The sequence below is a fragment of the Neovison vison genome, chromosome 8 (genome assembly GCF_020171115.1).
Source record: "Neovison vison isolate M4711 chromosome 8, ASM_NN_V1, whole genome shotgun sequence".
Classification (NCBI taxonomy): domain Eukaryota; kingdom Metazoa; phylum Chordata; class Mammalia; order Carnivora; family Mustelidae; genus Neogale; species Neogale vison.
In genome coordinates, this window is record NC_058098.1 from 14,543,215 (window position 1) to 14,563,419 (window position 20,205).

Here is a 20,205-nt window from a genome sequence, read left to right on the forward strand (position 1 = left end):
CTGCACTTTCTGGGAACAAGGCAGGCATTATTCTTAGGTCCTCACTGGCACTGCCATCTCCTCCCTTAGCCAAGCTTCCCAGCCAGCACCAGGACCTCCAGAGCAGTCATGGTCAGTTGAGGGGAACCATTCTACAGAGGACATGCTACAGCATTGGGGAGAGCCAATATTTGGACATGTAGATTGAACAGATATTATAGTTAATGCGATACATCAGAGGGCATTGTCCTAGCCGAGCCTACCAGAAGATAACAGGATGCCTGTTTCTGTAGAAGATACACTCAGGTCTACTGCAGTGTTTTTCCTGTGTGTCCAAGGTGAAGTCTTGTCTCTCTGGGCAATGTTTTAAAATGAGGCTTGCTAAGGCTCATCAACCCATAACCCTGCAATCCTGAAACTACAATAAAAATACCCTACATCATTGCACCAGCCACCTTCTGTTATCTTTCACCTGGGTTCTTAGTACCAGCTCAGTATCTTCCCACTGCATAGGCCATGGATTATGTGACAATACTGAAGCTCTGATGGGTGGCGAGGGTGTGGCCTGGGTGGTTAATCATATACAAGGTGCAGAGGAAGTTAGCAGGGCTGATTCACAGGTCTGAACACGGTGGTGTTCATGCACATAACCTCCTCCACTGGCCTTTCCTGGTCACCATTTATTGAACTCCTTTGTACAGGGTTATAAAAAGGACTGTCTAAGCTGAAATACCCCTTGGCAACTCTGGTGACTTCAGAAGGACTGTGAGAAGACCCTAAGGTCCTCCTTTCCCCCCAAATAGTCTGAAACCAAACCCACCAAGTTATGAATTGTACCTTGTTTTGGTGGTGGAGTTACAGAGGATTCTACTTTGCTCTCTTGCTTTCTATAACATTAGTAAAATAATAGGGATGATCCCCCCCCCCTTTTTAAGGGGAAACATCTGGAACCCAGGAAGAGAGAATTGCTGGCAGCTTCTAACCTTTACAGAGCCTTTGCAATGATCAAGTTCTTCCATTCCACACGGCCTCATGTAATCCTCACAAAACCTGATGTATGGATGTTCTCTTTAATCTCTCACATGAGGAAACTGATGTTCTCAGAGTTGTGGAGTGAGCTGACTAAGACCACACAGAGTGTGAAGGACTCAGCTTGACTTCCCACCCAGGACATCATTAACTCAAAGCCTGGCAGAGCCTGTTCCTTGGCAATGGCTCAGATGTGAGAACCCTGTGTTCCCAGCACCCACCCCCAACCTGAGGCCAAGACTCTGCCTCCTTATGTTGCTCTGTGTGCCAGAACCCTCCCTGAACCACATCTTGCTCCAGGGAATGGGAGCATAGCCTGGTGGGTGTGTTTGTGGGCGGATAGTGGAGGAGTGTACAATCTGGGTGACAAAAGGCTATTCTGACGTTGCCAGGATATTGAAGAGGCTAGAGGAGGAAAACTGGAAAATCCCACACTGGGAATGTCAGGCCAAACCCCAATAGTTACAAAATATTCTTGGAAACATGCCTCAGTTGCCAACCATGATGGTACTTTGTTTTTAAAATTTTTAATTTAAATTCAATTTAGTTAGCATACACTGTATTATTATTTTCAGGGGTAGAATTTAGTGATTCATCACTTGCATATAATACTCCGTGGTCATTACATCAAGTGCCCTCCTTAATGCCAATCACCCAGTTACCTCATTCCCCCAATCACCTCCCCTCCAACAACCCTCAGTTTGTTTCCTATAGTTAAGAATCTCTTATGGTGGGAAGCCTGGGTGACTCAGTCATTATGTGTCTGCCCTTGGCTCAGGACATGATCCCAGGATCCTGGGACTGAGCCCCACATCAGGCTCCTTTCTCAGCAGGAAGCCTGCTTCTTCTTTTCCCATTCCCCTGGATTGTGTTTCCTCTCTTGCTGTGTCTCACTCTGTCAAATAAATAAATAAAATCTTAAAAAAAAAGAGAATCTCTTATGATTTGCCTCCCTCTCTCTTTTTGCCTTGCCTTATTTTTCCTTCCCTTCCCCTCTCTGTTCATCTGTTTAATTTCTTAAATTCTACATATGAGTGAAGTCTTATGGTATTTACCTTCCTCTGATGGACTTATTTCACTTCACATAATACCCTCTAGTTCCATCCATGTCATTGCAAATGGCAATATTTCATTCTTTTTGATTGCTGATTAATATTCCTCTCTCTGTGTGTGTGTGTGTGTGTTCCACTCGTCTTTATCCATTCATCTGTCAGTGGACATTTGGACTCTTTCCATAGTTTTGTTATTGTGGACATTGCTGTTATAAACATTGGGGAGCAAGTGCCCCTTCAAATTACTATGTTTGTATCCTTTAGATAAATACCTACTAGTACAATTGCTGAGTCCTAGGGAAGTTCTACTTTTAGCTTTCTGAGGAGCCTCCATACTGTTTTCCAGAGTGGCTGCACCAGTTTGCTTTCCCACCAATAGTATTAACAGGATTCCCCTTTCTCCACATCCTCACCAAATATTTGTTGTTTCTTGAGTTGTTAATTTTAGCCATTCTGACTGGTGTGAGGTGATATCCCATTGTGGTTTTGATTTGTATTTCCCTGATGCTGAGTGATGTTGAACATTTTATCATGTTTCTCTTGGCCATTTCTATGTCTTCTTTGGAGAAATATCTGTTCATGTCTTCTGCGCATTTATTTTTTTTTAAAGATTTTATTTATTTATTTGACAGACAAGTAGGCAGAGAGGCAGGCAGAGACAGAGAGAGGAGGAAGCAGGCTCCCCTCTGAGCACAGAGCCCGATGTAGGGCTCAATCCCAGGACCCTGGGATCATGACCTGAGCCGAAGGCAGAGGTTTTAACCCACTGAGCCACCCAGGCACCCCTTCTGAGAATTTCTTAAGTGGATATTGTTTGTTTGTTTGTTGGATGTAGAGTTTGATAACTTCTTTTTTTTATTTTGTTCCATTAGCCAACATATAGTACATCATTAGTTTTTGATGTAGTGCTCAAAGATTCTTTAGTTGTATATAAAACCCAGCTCTCTATAGATTTTGGATACTAGCCTTTTATCTGAAAAGATGTTGTGACTATCTTTTCCCATTCCATATGTTGCCTTTTAGTTTTGTTCACTGTCTCCTTTGTTGTGCAAAAGCTTTTCTTCTGGATGGAGTCCTAATAGTTCATTTTTGCTTTTGTTTCTCTTGCCTTTGTCTAGCAAGAAGTTGCTGTGCCTGAGGTCAAAGAGGTTGCTGCCTGTGTTGTCCTCTAAGATTTTGATGGCTTCTTGTCTCAAATTTAAGTCTATCAACCATTTTTTAAAATTAATTTATTTATTTTCAGCATAACAGTATTCATTATTTTTTCAACACACCCAGTGCTCCATGCAATCCATGCCCTCTATAATACCCACCACCTGGTACCCCAACCTCCCACCCCCTGCCACTTCAAACCCCTCAGACTGTTTTTCAGAGTCCATAGTCTCTCATGATTCACCTCCTCTTCCAATTTACCCCAACTCCCTTCTCCTAACACCCCTTTTCCTCCATGCTATTTGTTATGCTCCACAAATAAGTGAAACCATATGATAATTGACTCTCTCTGCTTGACTTATTTCACTCAGCATAATCTCTTCGAGTCCTGTCCATATTGCTACAAAAGTTGGGTACTCATCCTTTCTGATGAAGGCATAATACTCCGTAGTATATATGGACCGCATTTTCCTTATCCATTTATCCGTTGAAGGGCATCTTGGTTCTTTCCATAGTTTGGTGACCGTGGCCATTGCTGCTATAAACATTAGGGTAGAGAGGCCCTTCTTTTCACTACATCTGTATCTTTGGGGTAAATACCCAGTAGTGCAATTGCAGGGTCATAGGGAAGTTTTATTTTTAATTTCTTGAGGAATCTCCACACTGTTCTTCAAAGAGGCTGCACCAACTTTCATTCCCACCAACAGTGTAAAAGGGTTCCTCTTTCTCCACATCCCCTCCAACACATGTTGTTTCCTGTCTTGCTAATATTGGCCATTCTAACTGGTGTAAGGTGATATCTCAATGTGGTTTTAATTTGAATCTTCCTGAGGGCTAGTGATGATGAACATTTTTTCATGTGTTTGATAGCCATTTGTATGTCTTTTTTTGTTTTTTTTTTTTTTTCAATTTATTTATTCTCAGAAAAACAGTATTCATTATTTTTTCACCACACCCTGTGCTCCATGCAATCCATGCCCTCTATAATACCCACCACCTGGTACTCCAACCTCCCACCCCCCCCCACCACTTCCAACCCCTCAGATTGTTTTTCAGAGTCCATAGTCTCTCGTGGTTCACCTCCCCTTCCAATTTCCCCGAACTCCCTTCTCCTCTCTAACACCCCTTGTCCTCCATGCTATTTGTTATGCTGCACAAATAAGTGAAACCATGTGATAATTGACTCTCTCTGCTTGACTTATTTCACTCAGCATAATCTCTTCCAGTCCCGTCCATGTTGCTACGAAACTTGGGAATTCATCCTTTCTGATGGAGGCATAATACTCCATAGTGTATATGGACCACATCCTCCTTATCCATTCATCCATTGAAGGGCATCTTGGTTCTTTCCATGGTTTGGCGACTGTGGCCATTGCTGCTATATAAACATTTTAACAATATCTGTTCTTCCAGTTGATGAGCATGGAATGTTTTTCCATTTCTTTGGATCAGAGTATAGATCCTTTACCTCTTTGGTTAGGTTTATTCCTAGGTATCTTATGGGTTTTGGTGCAATTGTAAGTGGGACCAATGCCGTGATTTCTTCCTTCTGCTTCATTGTTAAGTGTATAGAAATGCAGCAGGCATTTGTGTATTGATTCTATATCCTGTGACTTTGCTGAATTCCTGTATCAGTTCTAGCAATTTTTTGGTGGAGTCTTTTTTTTTTCTTTTTCAATATTTTATTTATTTATTTGACAGACAGAGATCACAAGTAGGCAGAGAGGCAGGCAGAGAGAGAGGAGGGAGCAGGCTCCCTGCTGAGCAGAGAGCCCAATGCGGGGCTCGATCCCAGGATCCTGGGATCATGACCTGAGCCAAAGGCAAAGGCTCTAACCCTCTGAGCCACCCAGGCGCCCCTCTTTTGGGTTTTCTACATAGAGTATCATGTCATCTGCAAAGAGTGAGAGTTTGAATTCATCGGATTTGGATGCCTTTTCTTTCTTTTTGTTGTCCAGTTGCTGAGCCTAGGACTATGTTGAACAACAGTGGTGAGAGTGGACATTCCTGTTGTGTTCCAGACCTTAGGGATGTAGGATGATGTTCACTGTGGGTCTTTTGTATATGGCTTTTATGATATTGAGGTATGTTCCCTCAATTCCTGCATTGTGGAGGTTTTTTTTTTTTTTCTATCAAGAAAATCTGCTGTGTTTTGTCAAAAGCTTTTTCTGCATCTATTGAGAGGATCATATGGTTCTTGTCCTTTCTTTTATTTATGTGGAATATCACACTGATAGATTTGTGGATGTTGAACCACCTCTGAAGCCCAGGAATAAGTCCCACTTGGTCTGGTGAGTAATTCTTTTAATGCACACTTGGATCCCATTAGCTAGTATCTTGGTGAGAATTTTTACACCCCTGTTCATCAGGGATATTGGTCTGGAATTCTTTGTCTGTTTTTTGTTTTTGGTTTTGGGTTTTTTTTTTGGGGGGGATCTTGGTAATGCTGGACTCATAGAATGAGTTTGGAAGTTTTCCTCCATTTCTATATTTTGATTAGCTTCAGAAGAAAGGTATTAGTTCTTCTTTAATTGTTTGGCAGATTTCTCCTGGGAAGCTGTCTGGACCTGGACTTTTTTTCATTGGAGATTTTTGATTACTGATTGAATTTCTTTGCTGGTTATAGGTCTGTTCAGGTTTTCTATTTCTTCCTGTTATAGTTTCGGTAGTTTATATGTTCCTAGGAATTTATCCTTTTCTTCCAGGTTGCCTAATTTGTTGACATATAATTGCTTATGATACTCTCTTAAAATTATTTTTATTTCTTTGATGTTGGTTGTGATTGTTCCTCTTTCATTATGATTTTATTTATTTGGGTCCTTTCTCTTTTCTTTTTGGTAAGTCTGGCCAGGGTTTTATCAATCTTAATTCTTTCAAAGAGCCAGCTCCTACTCTTGTTGATCTGTTCTACTGTTTCTTGATTCCTATATCATGGATTTCTTCTCTAAACTTTATATTTTTCTTTGTCTGCTGGATTTAGGCTTTCTTTGCTGTTCTTTTTCCAACTCCTCTAGGTGTACGTTTAGGTGGTGCCCTGATATTTTTTCTGTTCTTTCTCTCGGTTCTGTAGAAGAAAAATATCCTCAAATATTCTCTGGTGAAATTTTGTTCTTAGAAATAAAATATTTAATTTTCCATTACTTCCCTCATTAAAATTAGACCATGAAGTTAAGTTTTCTTGCTATAGGAAAAGCAGAACCTCAAAGAACCAAGTGACAACAAAGAGTCATACCTATGCTTCTACATTCCCTTGCAGAACCTTGAAAGGTGTGAAGTTTCATTGTAAAGGCCAGTCTCATAAAAGAGAGGTGATTACTTAATTGCAAAATTTACTGAGTAATTACTTTGTGGCACATAATATCTTTAGAGTTTGCATAGGTTATCTATTTTATAGTCACTATTGTTGTTCTAGTCTTAAAGATGATGCTCAGAGAGAGATTGATTAACTTGTCTGAGGTCATTCGCTAAGAAGTAGGAGAGCCAGGATTTGGGTGTGGATGTATGACTCTGGGACCCTACTTCTTCCCTTGTCTCATATGTACCTTGTCTCATATGTTGAGTGTTGTGTTCAGGGCAGAGAATACAGCAGAGAACAACACCGTTTAGAAGGTCACTGGTTGAATCTCTTGCCTTGTGGGTCTCTGTACCAACCTTTCAAGGTTGGAATAAAGAGTCCTTATCTTACGCATGAGAAAGAAAGGCAAACATGGGGAATTGTCTTTCTTAAGGTTATAGAGAGATATAGCTGAAAGACAGAATTAGAAACCAGGTGTTTCATAGCTCTTTAATGCCCTTTCTCCCTTTCTCTGTTCTGGGAGCACTTCCATTCAGCAGATGTGGGGTCAGTGCTAATGCCTTGGCAGTTAACCAAGGCTTTGCTCAGGCTGCAGGATATCCAGAGCCCAGGAACACTGGCTGCAGGATCTCCAGAGCCCAGGAACACTGGGGGCCAAAGGATGGTATTTGGTGAAAGAAGGAAAGCAAAAACAAAGAAAACAGATTGGCTTTGGGATTTTGATGAGACTTATGACTTCAGCTATAATGTCCCAGGCTTCAGAATAAAGGTGGATTCTGGGACAGGGCAGGATCTGTGGATGGAGGAGTTTGTGGGTATGCTCAGAGAGGCATATTTAGAGATTCACAGATGTGGTGATGAGAAGGATTAATTAGTCTGGGAATGGAGGAAGTGTCTTTTAATCAGGGCATTTAAGAAAATTATTCTTGGCAAAGAGAAGGAGAATGTTAGAAAAATAGATCCACTGTAGGAGCTGATAAGAGACTCTTCTGTTGAACTCCCCAAGGTATCTGGGTCAGAACAGGCATGCAAAGCCCCTTACCTGTCATGATTTACATGGTTGTTTAATGTACAGACTATCCCACAGAAGGAAGAACAGCACTGAAGTCCGTTTTGGCAATCTTCCTGCAATGTACAGAATTGAGTACAGTTTCCAGGATCTGATCTGCAGGGTGGGGGTTCCAAGATACTCCCTGGAACACAGACCAGGAAAGAGGAGGGTCTAAATAACAGACTGGAGCAACATTCAGAACTCCAAAAGCCCAGGTAACTGCCAGAAAACCAGCCACCCTATCTTCCTCCTGTGGTCACAGGGAGGTAGAATCAGATTTTGTCCTTAGCTTCTGCCTTTCTCTGAGTTCTTGGCAGTGAAAACCAAGGCTTGGGTATCTGACTGGAGACAGGCCGGCAGAACCCTGTACCCATCATTGCAGATCAGGTACCTCATAGACTGTAGTTAGGTCCAGTTCAAAAAATGAACAGTGTGTGATGAGCAAGAGAGTGGTATGTAGGTGCATCTGCACTGAATCATTGTGTAGTCCCAAGCAAATTGTACAACCTCTCACTAACAACATTATTTATCCTAGGATTGACCTAACATGTGATATTTGTGTGTAGGAAAAATGAGGGGGAAGGAAGATTTTGGGAAAGGATGAAGTACACTTCAGTACACTAAAGATACTGGCATCTAGAATACTAGGACCAGAATCACAAATGAGTTCTGAGTGTAACTTATTTCATGAGGTTGAGGGTGGGTATTTTGGAATGGGGAGCAAAGATCAACTTTTCTTTCTTCCCAGATCTCTTCTGATAGAAGAAGTCAGAGTGTCAGGATGTCCTCACTTTCTACTATTAGAGAAGAATTAGCATTTTAATGCTAACATCTCATTCCCCCCCTCATCCCTCAGTACTTGGGCCCAAGTCAACACCACCTCCACCAGGAGATCTTGCCACAGGGCTTCAGCTCACAACCTACTTTCTGTTCCTGAGCTCCAAGGCATTAAGGATAGGTACAATTAGCCCCTTCATCAAAGCCCAGCCAGGCCCTAATTTTTGTACCCTGTGACTTGCCCTTTCTTTGGGGTAAATGGCATATGTGGAGCATTCTATAAGCCCCTGTTGACTTACAGCTTTGCAAGTATCTGCAATTAGAAAGGGGTCCATAGGATATCATACTGACCTGGAGGGAACAAATGATTAATGAAATTGGGGGCTATAATTGTAACAACAAATAGCACCAGAGAAAAAAGCTAAGGCCCAAGCTGTTGACAATTTGGCAGAGACCACTATGCAGCATTCACCCTGATCTCCTAGTCATCCCATGGGTCACTAGATCGGTGCAAGAAATTGGAACTGGTCCCCACTTTGCGGAGGAGCAGTGTGAGGAAGGAGTCTGTGAGCCAGGGATTTCAGAGAGGTGGATCTTCTCATGTTTTGCCTTCTTTTCTGGTTATGTGATTCCAGTCTTACTCACAAAGACGTACCAATCTCTCAGGATCCCTTTTTGTGTTTTTCTTCAAATTTTAATCCTTGGTTCTCCAAATTAATCCTGCCCTCATTCTCTTGCATCTAGCTTGGCTTCCCTCAGTCTTATAAATCTGTGTGCTTTTCTGAGGCCCCCTAAAACAGGAACTTGCATCCTTAAACTCCTGAGATAGTACATACTTCCCTCTTCTGAGCCCCCACCATTATGAGGATGCTCTTCCCATAGAAGAATATAGGTGTGATGGATAATAGTTCATTTCCCATTTGGTATTGGTCAAATGAACTGTGGGAGCTCTTGTTAGGTTGAGCTGGGCCATGGTGGCTGCTGAGATGGACTCTATACCTTGCCACTGATGCTAGTCACTGGTAATTGTGCAAGCACCTTTGGAAGTTTAAAATGTGGAGTAAAATGTGAGACTTTCCTTCTCTCCCAAATGTTCTCCAATTCTTAGATTATGTAGGCTTCAGGCTGAGTTCTATCAACTTAATTTTCTTCTCTGTTTTTTAAAAAAGTTTCATTTACTTATTTGAGAGAGAGAGAGAGAGGAAGAGAGAGAGGAGGGGCAGATGGAGAGAGAATCTCAAGCAAACTCCCTGCTGACCATAGAGCCTGATGTGGGGCTCAATCTCATGTGGAGATCACGACCTGAGCTGAAATCAAGAGTCAGATGCTTAACCTACTGAGCCACCCAGGTGACCCTCCTCTCTGTTTTATTGCTTGAAAAGTTGGTGCAAGCATCCGTGAATAAACTAGGACAGCAAGAATACACTGGATGATGAGGCTGATAACATCTACAGTAGTTAATTCTTATTGAGCATTTATCATGGTCCATTAAGAGTGTTCTCTGTGTACATGCATTATCTCAGTTTCTCCCCTGAGCTGTCCCAGTATCATTTTACCTTTGCAAAGATAAAATCTGAGGACCAGACACTTCGTTGAAGACCACTCAGTACACACACAGCAGGGATTCAACCTCGATCTTACTGGCAATAGGACTTGGACCCTTGAACATGACACTGTTTTTTTCACCATGTTTATCCTCAGCCCTCAGATCTTCTCATCTCTACAGATGCTGCTTCCCTCCCCAGAACCCAGACCCAGCACCTACTCATCACATGTTCCTTGGGGCTTCCAGGCACCTGCTGTGGTGTTAAGTGAATCAGCAGAAAGAGCTGGAGAAGCAACACAGGCTTCATGCTGCTGGCAGGACAGATGGGTAAGTCCTGGCTGAGGACTGCTGGATTTGACCAGACACAACTCAGAGGAGGAGAGAGGGAAGGAGGGCAAAGTAGACGTATGCTGTGACCAGCCTTGCACCTGTGTATTCCAATGACAGATATCCAAGTACCTCCCAACCACGCCCACCCAGGGCCAGGTAGCTTTTACAAATCTACACCCCTTTTATCCCCTAATCTTGTCCTTGTTATGTCTTTCCTTTGTCTAGATCTTGTTAATGTCCTTTCACAAAACTTTAATAATTTTTCCCATGTAGAATTCTGGCATGTCTTTGTTATATTTATTCCTAGAAGCTTGGACTTTTAAAATAAAATGGTAAGGTGTGGGTAACTTTTTAGTTATTTCTTTCTGTTTGTTGTTAATGCAGAGAAATGACTTTTATGTATTGATCTGTTACTAGCTACCTTGCTAAATTCTCCCACAGTTCATTTTAATTTCTTGGCGTGTTACTTGTGTTTTGGGTAATCAATCATCATCTGCAAATTATGACAGTTGTATTTTTTTCTCTTAAAAGTTTATGCCATTTAAAATTATTTTTTAAATTTTAAAATTTCTTTTCAGCATAACAGAATTCATTGTTTATGTACCACACCCAGTGTTCCATGCAATATATGCCCTCCATAATACCCACAGCCAGGCTCCCCCAACCTCCCACCCCCCTGCCCCTTCAAAACCCTCAGATTGTTTTTCAGAGTCCATAGTCTCTCATGGTTCACCTCCCTTTCCAATTTTCTCCAACTCCCTTCTCCTCTCCATCTCCTCATGTCCTCCATGTTACATCTTATGCTCCACAAATAAGTGAAACCATATGATAATTGACTCTCTCTGCTTGACTTATTTCACTCAGCATAATCTCTTCAAGTCCCGTCCATGTTGATACAAAACTCGTGTACTCATCCTTTCTGATAGAGGCATCATACTCCATAGTATATATGGACCACATCTTCCTTATGCGGAGATGGAGAGGAGAAAAGAGTTGAGGGAAATTGGAGGGGGAGACGAACTATGAAAGACTGTGGACTCTGAGAAACAATCTGAGGATTTTGGAGGGGCGGGGTTGGGGGTTGGGTGAGCCTGGTGGTGGGTATTAAGGAGGGCACGTATTGCATGGAGAACTGGGTGTGGTGCATAAACAATGTACTTTGGAACACTGAAAAGAAATTAAGAAAAAGAAAGTGTGGGGGTGCCTGGGTGGCTCAGTTGGTTAAGCCTCTACCTTCGGCTCAGGTCATGATCCCGGAGTCCTGGGATCAAGCCCCGCATTGGGCTCTCTGCTCCGGGGGAAGCCTGCTTTCCCTCTCTCTCTGCCTGCCTCTCTGCCTACTTGTGATCTCTGTCAAATAAATAAATAAAAATCTTAAAAAAAAAAAGAAAAAGAAAGTGTGGAATAGCAGCCCCTATTTATCAATTCTGTGGAGAGTTTTGTGTAAGGTAAAGAAAACTAGTTACTTGAATCCTTAATTTCCTTTTTTCTCCTTCTTCTGCAAATATACTCACTTGCACCTTGTCATTTTCACTTAACAATGTATCCTGAAAATCACCCTAAGGCAGCTCATAGCAATTCCCCCCTTTTTTAGAACTACCTTCAACACCACTCTGTGCACACAAACTTCGTCATTCAGCCAATTTTCTTTAGAGGGGCATTTATGTATTTTCCATGATTTTGCTATTACAAATATGATTCAGTGAACAGCCATGTGCATATTTTCTGTATTGTTGGATGTATAACATCTGGGTAAGTTTCTACAGGTGTAACCGTTGCTTAAAATGGTAGATTGACAGAGTTTTCTTGGATATCATGAAATTCTATTCCTTAAGGTTTATACTATTTTGTACTGCCCCCAACCATGTGAGCGTAGGTGTTTCCCCCAGCGGAATGTATGATTGTGTTTTTGAATCTTTGCCAAACTATATGAAAAATGTTATCTCTGCAGTTGCTGATGTTCATTCACATTGTGGTACACTCCAGGACTTCATTGATTTTTTATATCTGAATAATAATCCATTGCATGTATATACCACAATTTGCTGATGTATTCATCTGTTGATGGGCATTTAGGTTGTTTCTACCCTTCGGTGATTGTGAATAGTGCAATGTGAATGTTTGTGTACAAGGATTTTTTTTTAGTACCTATTTTCAGTCCTTTTGGGTTACCCAGATGTCTAGCAGTAGAATTGATGGGTCCTATGTTAAACTTTTGAGGAAATTTAGACTTCGTCCATAGTTGTTGAACTATTAAGCATTTTTTATCACTAAGGTGTAAGAGTTTCAATTTCTCCACTTCCTTGTCAAGTCTTACTATTTTCCTCCTTTCTCCCTTCCTCCCTCCCTTCCTTCTTTTCTCCCTTCCTTCCTCCCTTCTTCCTCCCTTCCTTTCTTTCTTGTTTCTTTCTCATTTTTTGGATTATAATCTTCCATGTGATTGTGAAATAGTATCTAACTCTGGCTTTGATTTGCGTTTTCTTAATGATGTTAAGCATCTTTTCATATACTTGCTGTGTCTTCACTGGAGAAGTGTCTACTCAAGTTCTTTGCAATTTTATAACTGGGTTGTTTATCTTTCTTGAACTGTAAGAGTTTTTTTAATATTCTGAGTATTAAATCTTACCAAACATATAATTTTCAAATATCTTTTCCCACTTTATGTGTTGTTTTTTCACTTTTTTTATAGTCTTTTGATGCACAAGTGTTCTTCACTTTGATGAAGTCCAATTTATCTATTTTGTTGATGTTATTGCTATGCTTTTGATATAATTTCTTTTTTTAAAAAATATTTATTTATTTATTTGACAGAGAGAGACACAGAGAGAGAGGGAACACAAGTAGGGGGAGTGAGAGATGGAGAAGCAGGCTTCCTGCTGAGCAGGAAGCCCGACGTGGGGCTTGATCCCAGGACCCCAGAATCATGACCTGAACTGAAGGCAGATGCTTAACAACTTAGCCATCCAGGCACCTTTGATGCCATTTCTAATGATCCATTACCTCATCCAAGGTCATCTTGAAATGTTATAGCTTATTTATTTCAAAGATTTTATTTATTTATTTGACAGAGAGAGAGAGAGATCACAAGTAGGCAGAGAGGCAGGCAGAGAGAGAGGGGTAAGCAGGCTCCCTGCTGAGCAGAAAGCCTGAGGTGGGGCTTGATGCCAGGATGTTGAGACCATGACCTGAGCTGAAGGCAGAGGCTTAACCCACTGAGCCGCCCAGGTGCCCCTAGCTCTTATATTTAAATCATTGATCAACTTTGAATTAATTTTTGTATAGGATGTGAGGTAGGGGTTCATTTTCATTATTTTGCCTGTGAATGTCAAGGGTCCCGGTACCATTTGTTGATGTGACTACTCTTAGTTTTGATATGCTGTTAAAAATCATTGGCCATAGTGTATATGGACCACATCTTCCTTGTCCATTCATCCTTTGAAGGGCATCTTGGTTCTTTCCACAGTTTGTGGTGGGTATTATAGAGGGCATGGATTGCATGGAGCACTGGGTGTGGTGAAAAATTAATGATACTGTTATGCTGAAAATAAATAAATTAAAAAAATCATTGGCCATAGATGCATAGTTTTATTTCTAGACTCTGAATTCTATTTATCAATCTATATGCCCACTTTTTTTTTCCAATTTATTTATTTTCAGAAAAACAGTATTCATTATTTTTTCACCACACCCAGTGCTCCATGCAAGCCGTGCCCTCTATAATACCCACCACCTGGTACCCCCTCTTTTGATTATTGATTTGATTATTGTAGCTTTGTAATACGTTTTGAAATTGAGAAATTTAAGTCCTCCAATTAATACTATTTTGTGTATATGGCATGCCCTTCGAAATTCTGTATGAATTTGAGGATTGGCTTCTTCATGTCTAAGGGAAAAAAAAGCCATTGGAATTTTATTTGGGATTACACCATATTGCCATTTTAATGCCCTAGATCTTCCAATCCACAAATATGGAATGTCTTAATTTATTTAGGTCTTCCTTAATGTCTTTCAGCAACGTTTTGTATTTTTTGGTGCACAAGTTTTTCACCTTCATGGTTAAACTTGTTCCTAGGTATTTTAACCTTTTATATCCTATTGGAAATTAAATTGTTTTCTTAATCTTTTTTGGATTGCTAATTGCTGGTGTATAGAAACACACTTGATTTTTGTGTCTTATTTTTGTATTTTGCAACTTTGCTGAATTTATTAGTTCTACCAATTTTTTGTGTGTGGATCCATTCAGAATTTCTCTGTGGGATCATGTCATTTGCGAAGAGTTTTTTTTCCCCTTCTTTTCCAATTTAGATGGCTTTTTTTCCTTGCTTAATTGCTTTGGCTAAAATTTCCAGTACAATATTGGCTAATAGTAACGAAAGCTGCATTTTTGTCTTATTCCTGATCTGGAGAGGAAAGCTTTCACTCTTTCACCATTGAATACAATGGTAGTTGTGTATTTTTCATAGATACCTTTAATCCTTGTTGAGGAAGTTCCTTGTGTTCCTAGTTTTGTGAATGTGGTGCAATTTGTAAAATGCTTTTTCTGTTTTGGTTGAGATGATCATGTGATTTTTTTTCCTCCCTTCATTGTATTAATGAGTTTTATTACATATCACTGCAACCTAAGTATCTCAGATTTTAAAGCTAAACTATCCCTGTGTCCTGAAGGAGACTGTATCAGGAGTTTAGAACATCAGAATAGGGTTTAACTCTTCACTGCCATCTTTTGCCCATCTTCAATACCTATTGGGAGTCCAGCATCCCCAGGTTTCCCCATTTTCTCTTTTTAGAGGAAAATCAACTGTGCTTCAGAGAGCCTACAATACTTCTCCACAATATTTATGGTCAATGATTACCTCTTCCTGGAGAGCGTGCCCTGAGCTCTTGGCTGGTGGGTCTCCTCATCTTCTGAGCTCTACGATACTTACAATATACCCCTATTCTTTGCATGTCCTCCTCTAGTCTCTCTCTAGATGACATATTAATCAGTCATAATACATTAATAATTATAATATAGTAATAATTAACATATAATCATATTAATATAATATATCACTCTCTGCTTAGTGGGAAGCCTGCTTCCTCCTCTCTCTTTCTCTGCCTACTTGTGATCTCTCTCTGTCAAATAAATAAAAACTTTAAACCAAAAAAGAACCTTAGTTTAAAAAAATAATATATCAATGATCAATATAATAATATAATCATGATATATTAATATAATATACTAATAAAATATAGTGTATTAATATACTTAAATGTATATATCAATATAATACATAACATATTAATTAATATAGAATAATTAATATCAATATAGAATAGATTAATAACTAATCAACAATATTAATTAGTTATAGCTATAATATAATGATATATTAATAGCTTTATTAAGATATACTTGATATATTTCAGATTTTTTCAAACTGGGAAATTTTATGTGTGTAATATATATAATTATATGTATAAAATATGTAATATATTGTTTTCTAGACTTATTAAGATATAAATGACATAACATTGTACAAATTTAAGGTGTACAATGTGTTGGTTGATATGCTTGCCTACCATAAAATGATCCAACACCTTCATCACATCATATAATTATCATTTCTTATTTGTGGTGAGAACACAGAAGTATTACTCTCTTAGCAACTTCCTTTTTTTTTTTAAGATTTTGTTTATTTATTTATTAATAATTAAAAAAAGATTTTATTTATTTATTTGACAGACAGAGATCACAAGTAGGCAGAGATGCAGGCAGAGAGAGAGAGAGGAGGAATCAGGCTCCCTGCTGAGCAGAGAGCCTGATGCGGGGCTTGATCCCAGACCCTGAGTTCATGACCTGAGCCGAACGCAGAGGCTTTAGCCCACTGAGCCACCCAGGTGCCCCAAAGATTTTATTTATTTGAAAGCAAGAGAGAGAGAGAGAGGGAGGGAGAAGGAACAGGGGGAGGGACAGAGGGAGAGGGAGAAGCAGACTCCTGACTGAATGGGGAGCCCCATGTGGGGCTTGATCCTGGGACTCCAGGATCATAACTTGAGCCAAAGGTAGATGGTTAACCCGGTGAGCCACCCAGGTACACTCTCTTAGCAACATTCAAGTAGATGATACAGTGCTGTTACCTATAAGCATTATGCATATGTTACATAGCCAGAATCTATTCATCTTAACACTGGAGGTTTATACCTTTTGCCAACATTTCCCCATCCACCAATCTCCAGCCAGTGGTAACCATCATTCTATTCCCTGTTTCTAATAGCTCAGCATTTTAGTTTCCATAAAGAGGTGACATCATACAATATTTGCCCTTTCCTGTCTAACATTTTACTTATCACAATGCCTCAATTTTATCCAGGTTGTCAAAAATGGCAGGATTTCCTTCCTTCTTAGTGTTGAATGATATCTGTATCTTCTTCATTTATTCATCCCTTGATGGACTCAGGTTGTTTTTATATCTTCCTACAAAAATACTGTGTTCTTCTTTTCTGTAAATTATTTTGTAATTAAAATATAGAAATATTGGGCACCTAGGTGGCTCAGTGGGTCAAGTCTCTGCCTCTGGCTCAGGTCATGATCTCAGAGAGTACTGGGATCCAGCCCCGAATCGGGCTCTCTGCTTGGCAGGGAGCCTGCTTCCCCCTCTCTCTGTGTCTGCCTCTCTGCCTACCTGTGATCTCTCTCTCTGTCAAATAAATAAATAAAATCTTTTAAAAAATGAAAAAAGAATATAGAAATATTACATCTTTCAGGGAAAAAATTCTCTTTGCAAAGGAGGGGATTAGTCATGTGAGAGCAGGAATCCTCTGCAGAAGCCCAAGTCCCACAGAGAACAGGCTCTGTTAAGGGCCGGCAAAGGGGAGGAAACAGGGCTCCTTGTTTGGCCAGTGGAAGCAGGGAGGAGCCCAGGATAACCACCCAGCTCTCCAGGGAAGTCTGTGCCAGACTGAGAGCTCTCCACTCTGGCCAGAGGCATGCCAAGCCAGGCTCTGCTGCTTCTCTTGCTCCTCGGTGAGCTGCTGCTGCAGGCCCAGGGAGGCCACCGGAAACTGAAGATGATGCAGAGTAGGTGATGGACTAGGGGACAGGGAGGGGAAGGGGGCCAGGAAGCTCTGTGTTCCTTCTGAGGAAGACCTGGGTATTGGAACCTTTCAGCACATCCTGCTCAGATCACAGCACTATGAAGACTCTGGGTCGTCCCAAACCATAGCCCTCTGGCCCCTTTATCTGGCCCTGGGAACAGTGATGGGGGTGGAGAGGAAACTATGTCTTTTGCTTCTCCATTCCTAATACCCAGACACAAACACCACATACAGTGTGAAAGGTACATCACGGGCTGAGAATCACATGGAGAAACCAAACAACTGTTCTTAGATTTCTGCACATATGTGCATGTTACATCCACAAATGCTGTTGGGGGTAGGTGTAGAATGAAAGGACCGTGGGAAAGCAAGTTTTGGGGTGTACAAGGTCAAGTCAAAGTTATCATCAGAGAGACCAGGATGGTGGCAGTGGAAGGGAAATAGTGCAAGTGGTAAAATCTGGGAAGAGGCAAGGGCCCTGGAGAAAGTGACAGTGACAGGAGAGAGGGGGCAGAGTGGCAAGTCACCTTCCTCTCTAGACCCTGCAGATTCTGGAGAGTGGAGAGGGTCTGTAGGATGTCTCAGTCTCTGCTGAGTTCTCAGAGTGTAGATTCTATGGGAGGCCTCACCAAGGCCATGACTAACATGGGGGACTAACATGGGAGATAGGGTCCTGGTTGCAGAGTACCCAGAGGGCCCAGAAAGGTCAGGTATTGAAATCTACTGGGGAAGAGTCAGGGGTTATAGAATTTAAGATACTACCAATCACCAGGACTGAGTGAAGGGCAGAAGAGATATCCCTGTAAAGTCCAAGAGTGTCATATGTGGGACCTGGGTTCTGGGGTTTTGGGAGAGGCTCTAAGCTTCAGAGGAGGGCTCTCAGGGGATCTGGTTCCAGTGATCTTGTCCCTGCTCCTTTTTAGGTGCAAAAGCCTGTCAAAAGAAGCCCAGCGTGGATCTTTGCAGCAATCACTGTTCCTATTTTCTAAAGTGTCCGGAAGAAAATACCGTGTGCTGTCCAACTTACTGTGGGAATGTTTGCATGAGCCTCCAGTGAATGCGCAAGGGGGTTGAGCAGGCATCACGCCCCCACCCTCAACCCTTTATTCAGACCAAATCAGGAGGATTGCAGATCCCAGGCACCAGGTCATCAACAGGAATGTACCCTCCCCATTGCCTGAACTCCTTGTTCCTGTCAAATAAACCAGAACAGATGTCCACAGACCTGCCTACTTTAGTCCCAGTGCTTGTGACCATTGAGGACCCAGAGCAGCCCCAGACGGCCCCCCTCTCTGGGTCCAGGTCTCTGATATCTCTCCCCTTGCCATTCTTCTGTATTCTCTCTCCTGCACCATTGCCAAGTCCTGGAGGCCCAGCCTCATTGTTGATCTGCTTACTGAGCCAGCACACCCAGGGGAGAAACTTCTCATGTGTGGTATCTCCCAATGCTAACCAGAACATTCCCCAGCCTGGGGTCCAAAGGGCCAAGTTAGACATGAGGCAGGTGGAGGCTAGACCCTGGTCACAGAGTAGGAGGCCCCAGGGAGGCCTCTTCTTAAACTTGACCCACCACCACCCCATTCCCCCCATTCTCCTTGTGAGGTTCAGATTACTGTTCCTTTATAAGGGAGAAAACCAACCCAAGGGAAGTTGAGTGACATGCTCAAGGCAAAAGAGAGTGAGAGGTCATGCTGTGGCCAGAAGAGGATGTTTGTGTGGACCCCATTTGCTCAGAGTTCCTCCGTTATGATTCTTCCATTATGGGCATGAAAATGAGTGTCTACACTAACATCTAGTGTTACACTCCAGTCCAGGGCTTCCTGCTGGGCATCAGCAAAGGATTGCCCAGAGGAGGAAATCTGCCTCTCTCAGGCCAGAGCCTCTAACCCACCTCAGAAGCATGCCAGGGCTCCTGGTATCAGAGGAACTTCTCTACCTCACCTTGGGCCTGCCCTTGGACCAGGAGACCTTAGGAAAGAGATTATGATCAACCAGCAGCACAGACATCATCAGACACACGTGGGCGGTAAGGACATGCTCTGCAGGAGTGGTCCTGCAGCCTGACTCTGCGAGTGTCTTCCCAGGGCTTGGCCAGGCCCCAAACACCCTGGGAGAGACTATTAGGAGAGGCAAATTTACCTGCCAGGGCCCACACAGGGAATGACCTCCCACATCTATGACCAGTGCGCCCTACCATGTGGGCACACCATGCTGCCAGCTGACCTATTGCTTGCCACTGGCATGAGTCCCTCAGATCATGAAATCTACTGGAAGCAGCTGGTCTTCTCCATCGTGATAATTGGTGTCTTGGCCCTTGTTCCATAGAGCTCTCTGGACACTCCACCCTGCCCCAGTGGACTCAGAAGCTACCCCCAGAAGGCTTTGACTGGGAGGAGTGCTTGCCTGGCCAGCACTCCATGTTCTGTTCTATTGAACAGCTGTGTGTTCCATGGTAGGTCGAGTGGAGGAGTGGGGACCCCTGTAAGGCCTTGACTCATGGAGGCAGAGGAAGGAGCACCTGTAAATTCTGCCATGACCTGGGTGTCCAAAAAGCCAAGTCTCAGCCTGTGGAGAATTGGTGATCAGGCTGGTCTGTCTTGACGAACATGGCCTCACGGTTGTCATGACTTCTGCAATCCTTGTCTTCTCATGCTCCAGCCATGCTCTAGCCATGCTCCTTGAAAATTCTCTCTTCCCCACCCCTCATCTTGATCTTCAGAAGTAGCTTGGCCTCCTGTAGAGACTCAGCACATACTTTCACTCTCTCACTCCCGACTAAGTCATCTCCCTGGTCCTGTGACAAAGTAGAGCTTGAAGAGACTTTGGTCATGGGCTATCCCACAGGACATCATGCTGATCTTTTAGGTCATTTACACTGTGCTAACTGGCCATGGGGAAATAGTAGGCTTCCTAAGTG

At 42.0% G+C, this 20,205-nt stretch overlaps 2 protein-coding genes across 2 annotated transcripts; one reads left to right on the top strand and one right to left on the bottom strand.

The window, feature by feature from the left end:
• Window positions 1-7,091: 7,091 nt before the first annotated feature.
• Window positions 7,092-10,188, bottom strand: WFDC13 (WAP four-disulfide core domain 13). The gene is made up of 3 exons (XM_044262583.1): window positions 10,101-10,188; window positions 7,564-7,700; window positions 7,092-7,154 (listed from the first exon to the last, which is right to left on the bottom strand). Exons 1-3 carry the CDS (start codon window positions 10,186-10,188, stop codon window positions 7,092-7,094), a joined length of 288 nt encoding a protein of 95 aa, XP_044118518.1.
• Window positions 10,189-17,180: 6,992 nt separating this feature from the next.
• WFDC10B (WAP four-disulfide core domain 10B) lies at window positions 17,181-18,345 on the top strand. The gene is made up of 2 exons (XM_044262584.1): window positions 17,181-17,271; window positions 18,212-18,345. Exons 1-2 carry the CDS (start codon window positions 17,181-17,183, stop codon window positions 18,343-18,345), a joined length of 225 nt encoding a protein of 74 aa, XP_044118519.1.
• Window positions 18,346-20,205: the final 1,860 nt, after the last annotated feature.

What these genes read in the sequence shown, in the direction of transcription:
- WFDC13 (XM_044262583.1), bottom strand. Translation starts at nt 10,188, where the DNA reads ATGAAGCCTGTGTTGCTTCTCCAGCTCTTTCTGCTGATTCACTTAACA. An exon ending in CCCCAAGGAACATGTGATGA is followed by an intron (nt 7,701 to 10,100) that starts GTAGGTGCTGGG and finishes TCTGTGTTCCAG; the next exon opens with GGAGTATCTTGGAACCCCCA. An exon ending in TCTGTACATTAAACAACCAT is followed by an intron (nt 7,155 to 7,563) that starts GTAAATCATGAC and finishes TTTGGCCCCCAG; the next exon opens with TGTTCCTGGGCTCTGGAGAT.
- WFDC10B (XM_044262584.1), top strand. Translation starts at nt 17,181, where the DNA reads ATGCCAAGCCAGGCTCTGCTGCTTCTCTTGCTCCTCGGTGAGCTGCTG. An exon ending in GAAACTGAAGATGATGCAGA is followed by an intron (nt 17,272 to 18,211) that starts GTAGGTGATGGA and finishes GCTCCTTTTTAG; the next exon opens with GTGCAAAAGCCTGTCAAAAG.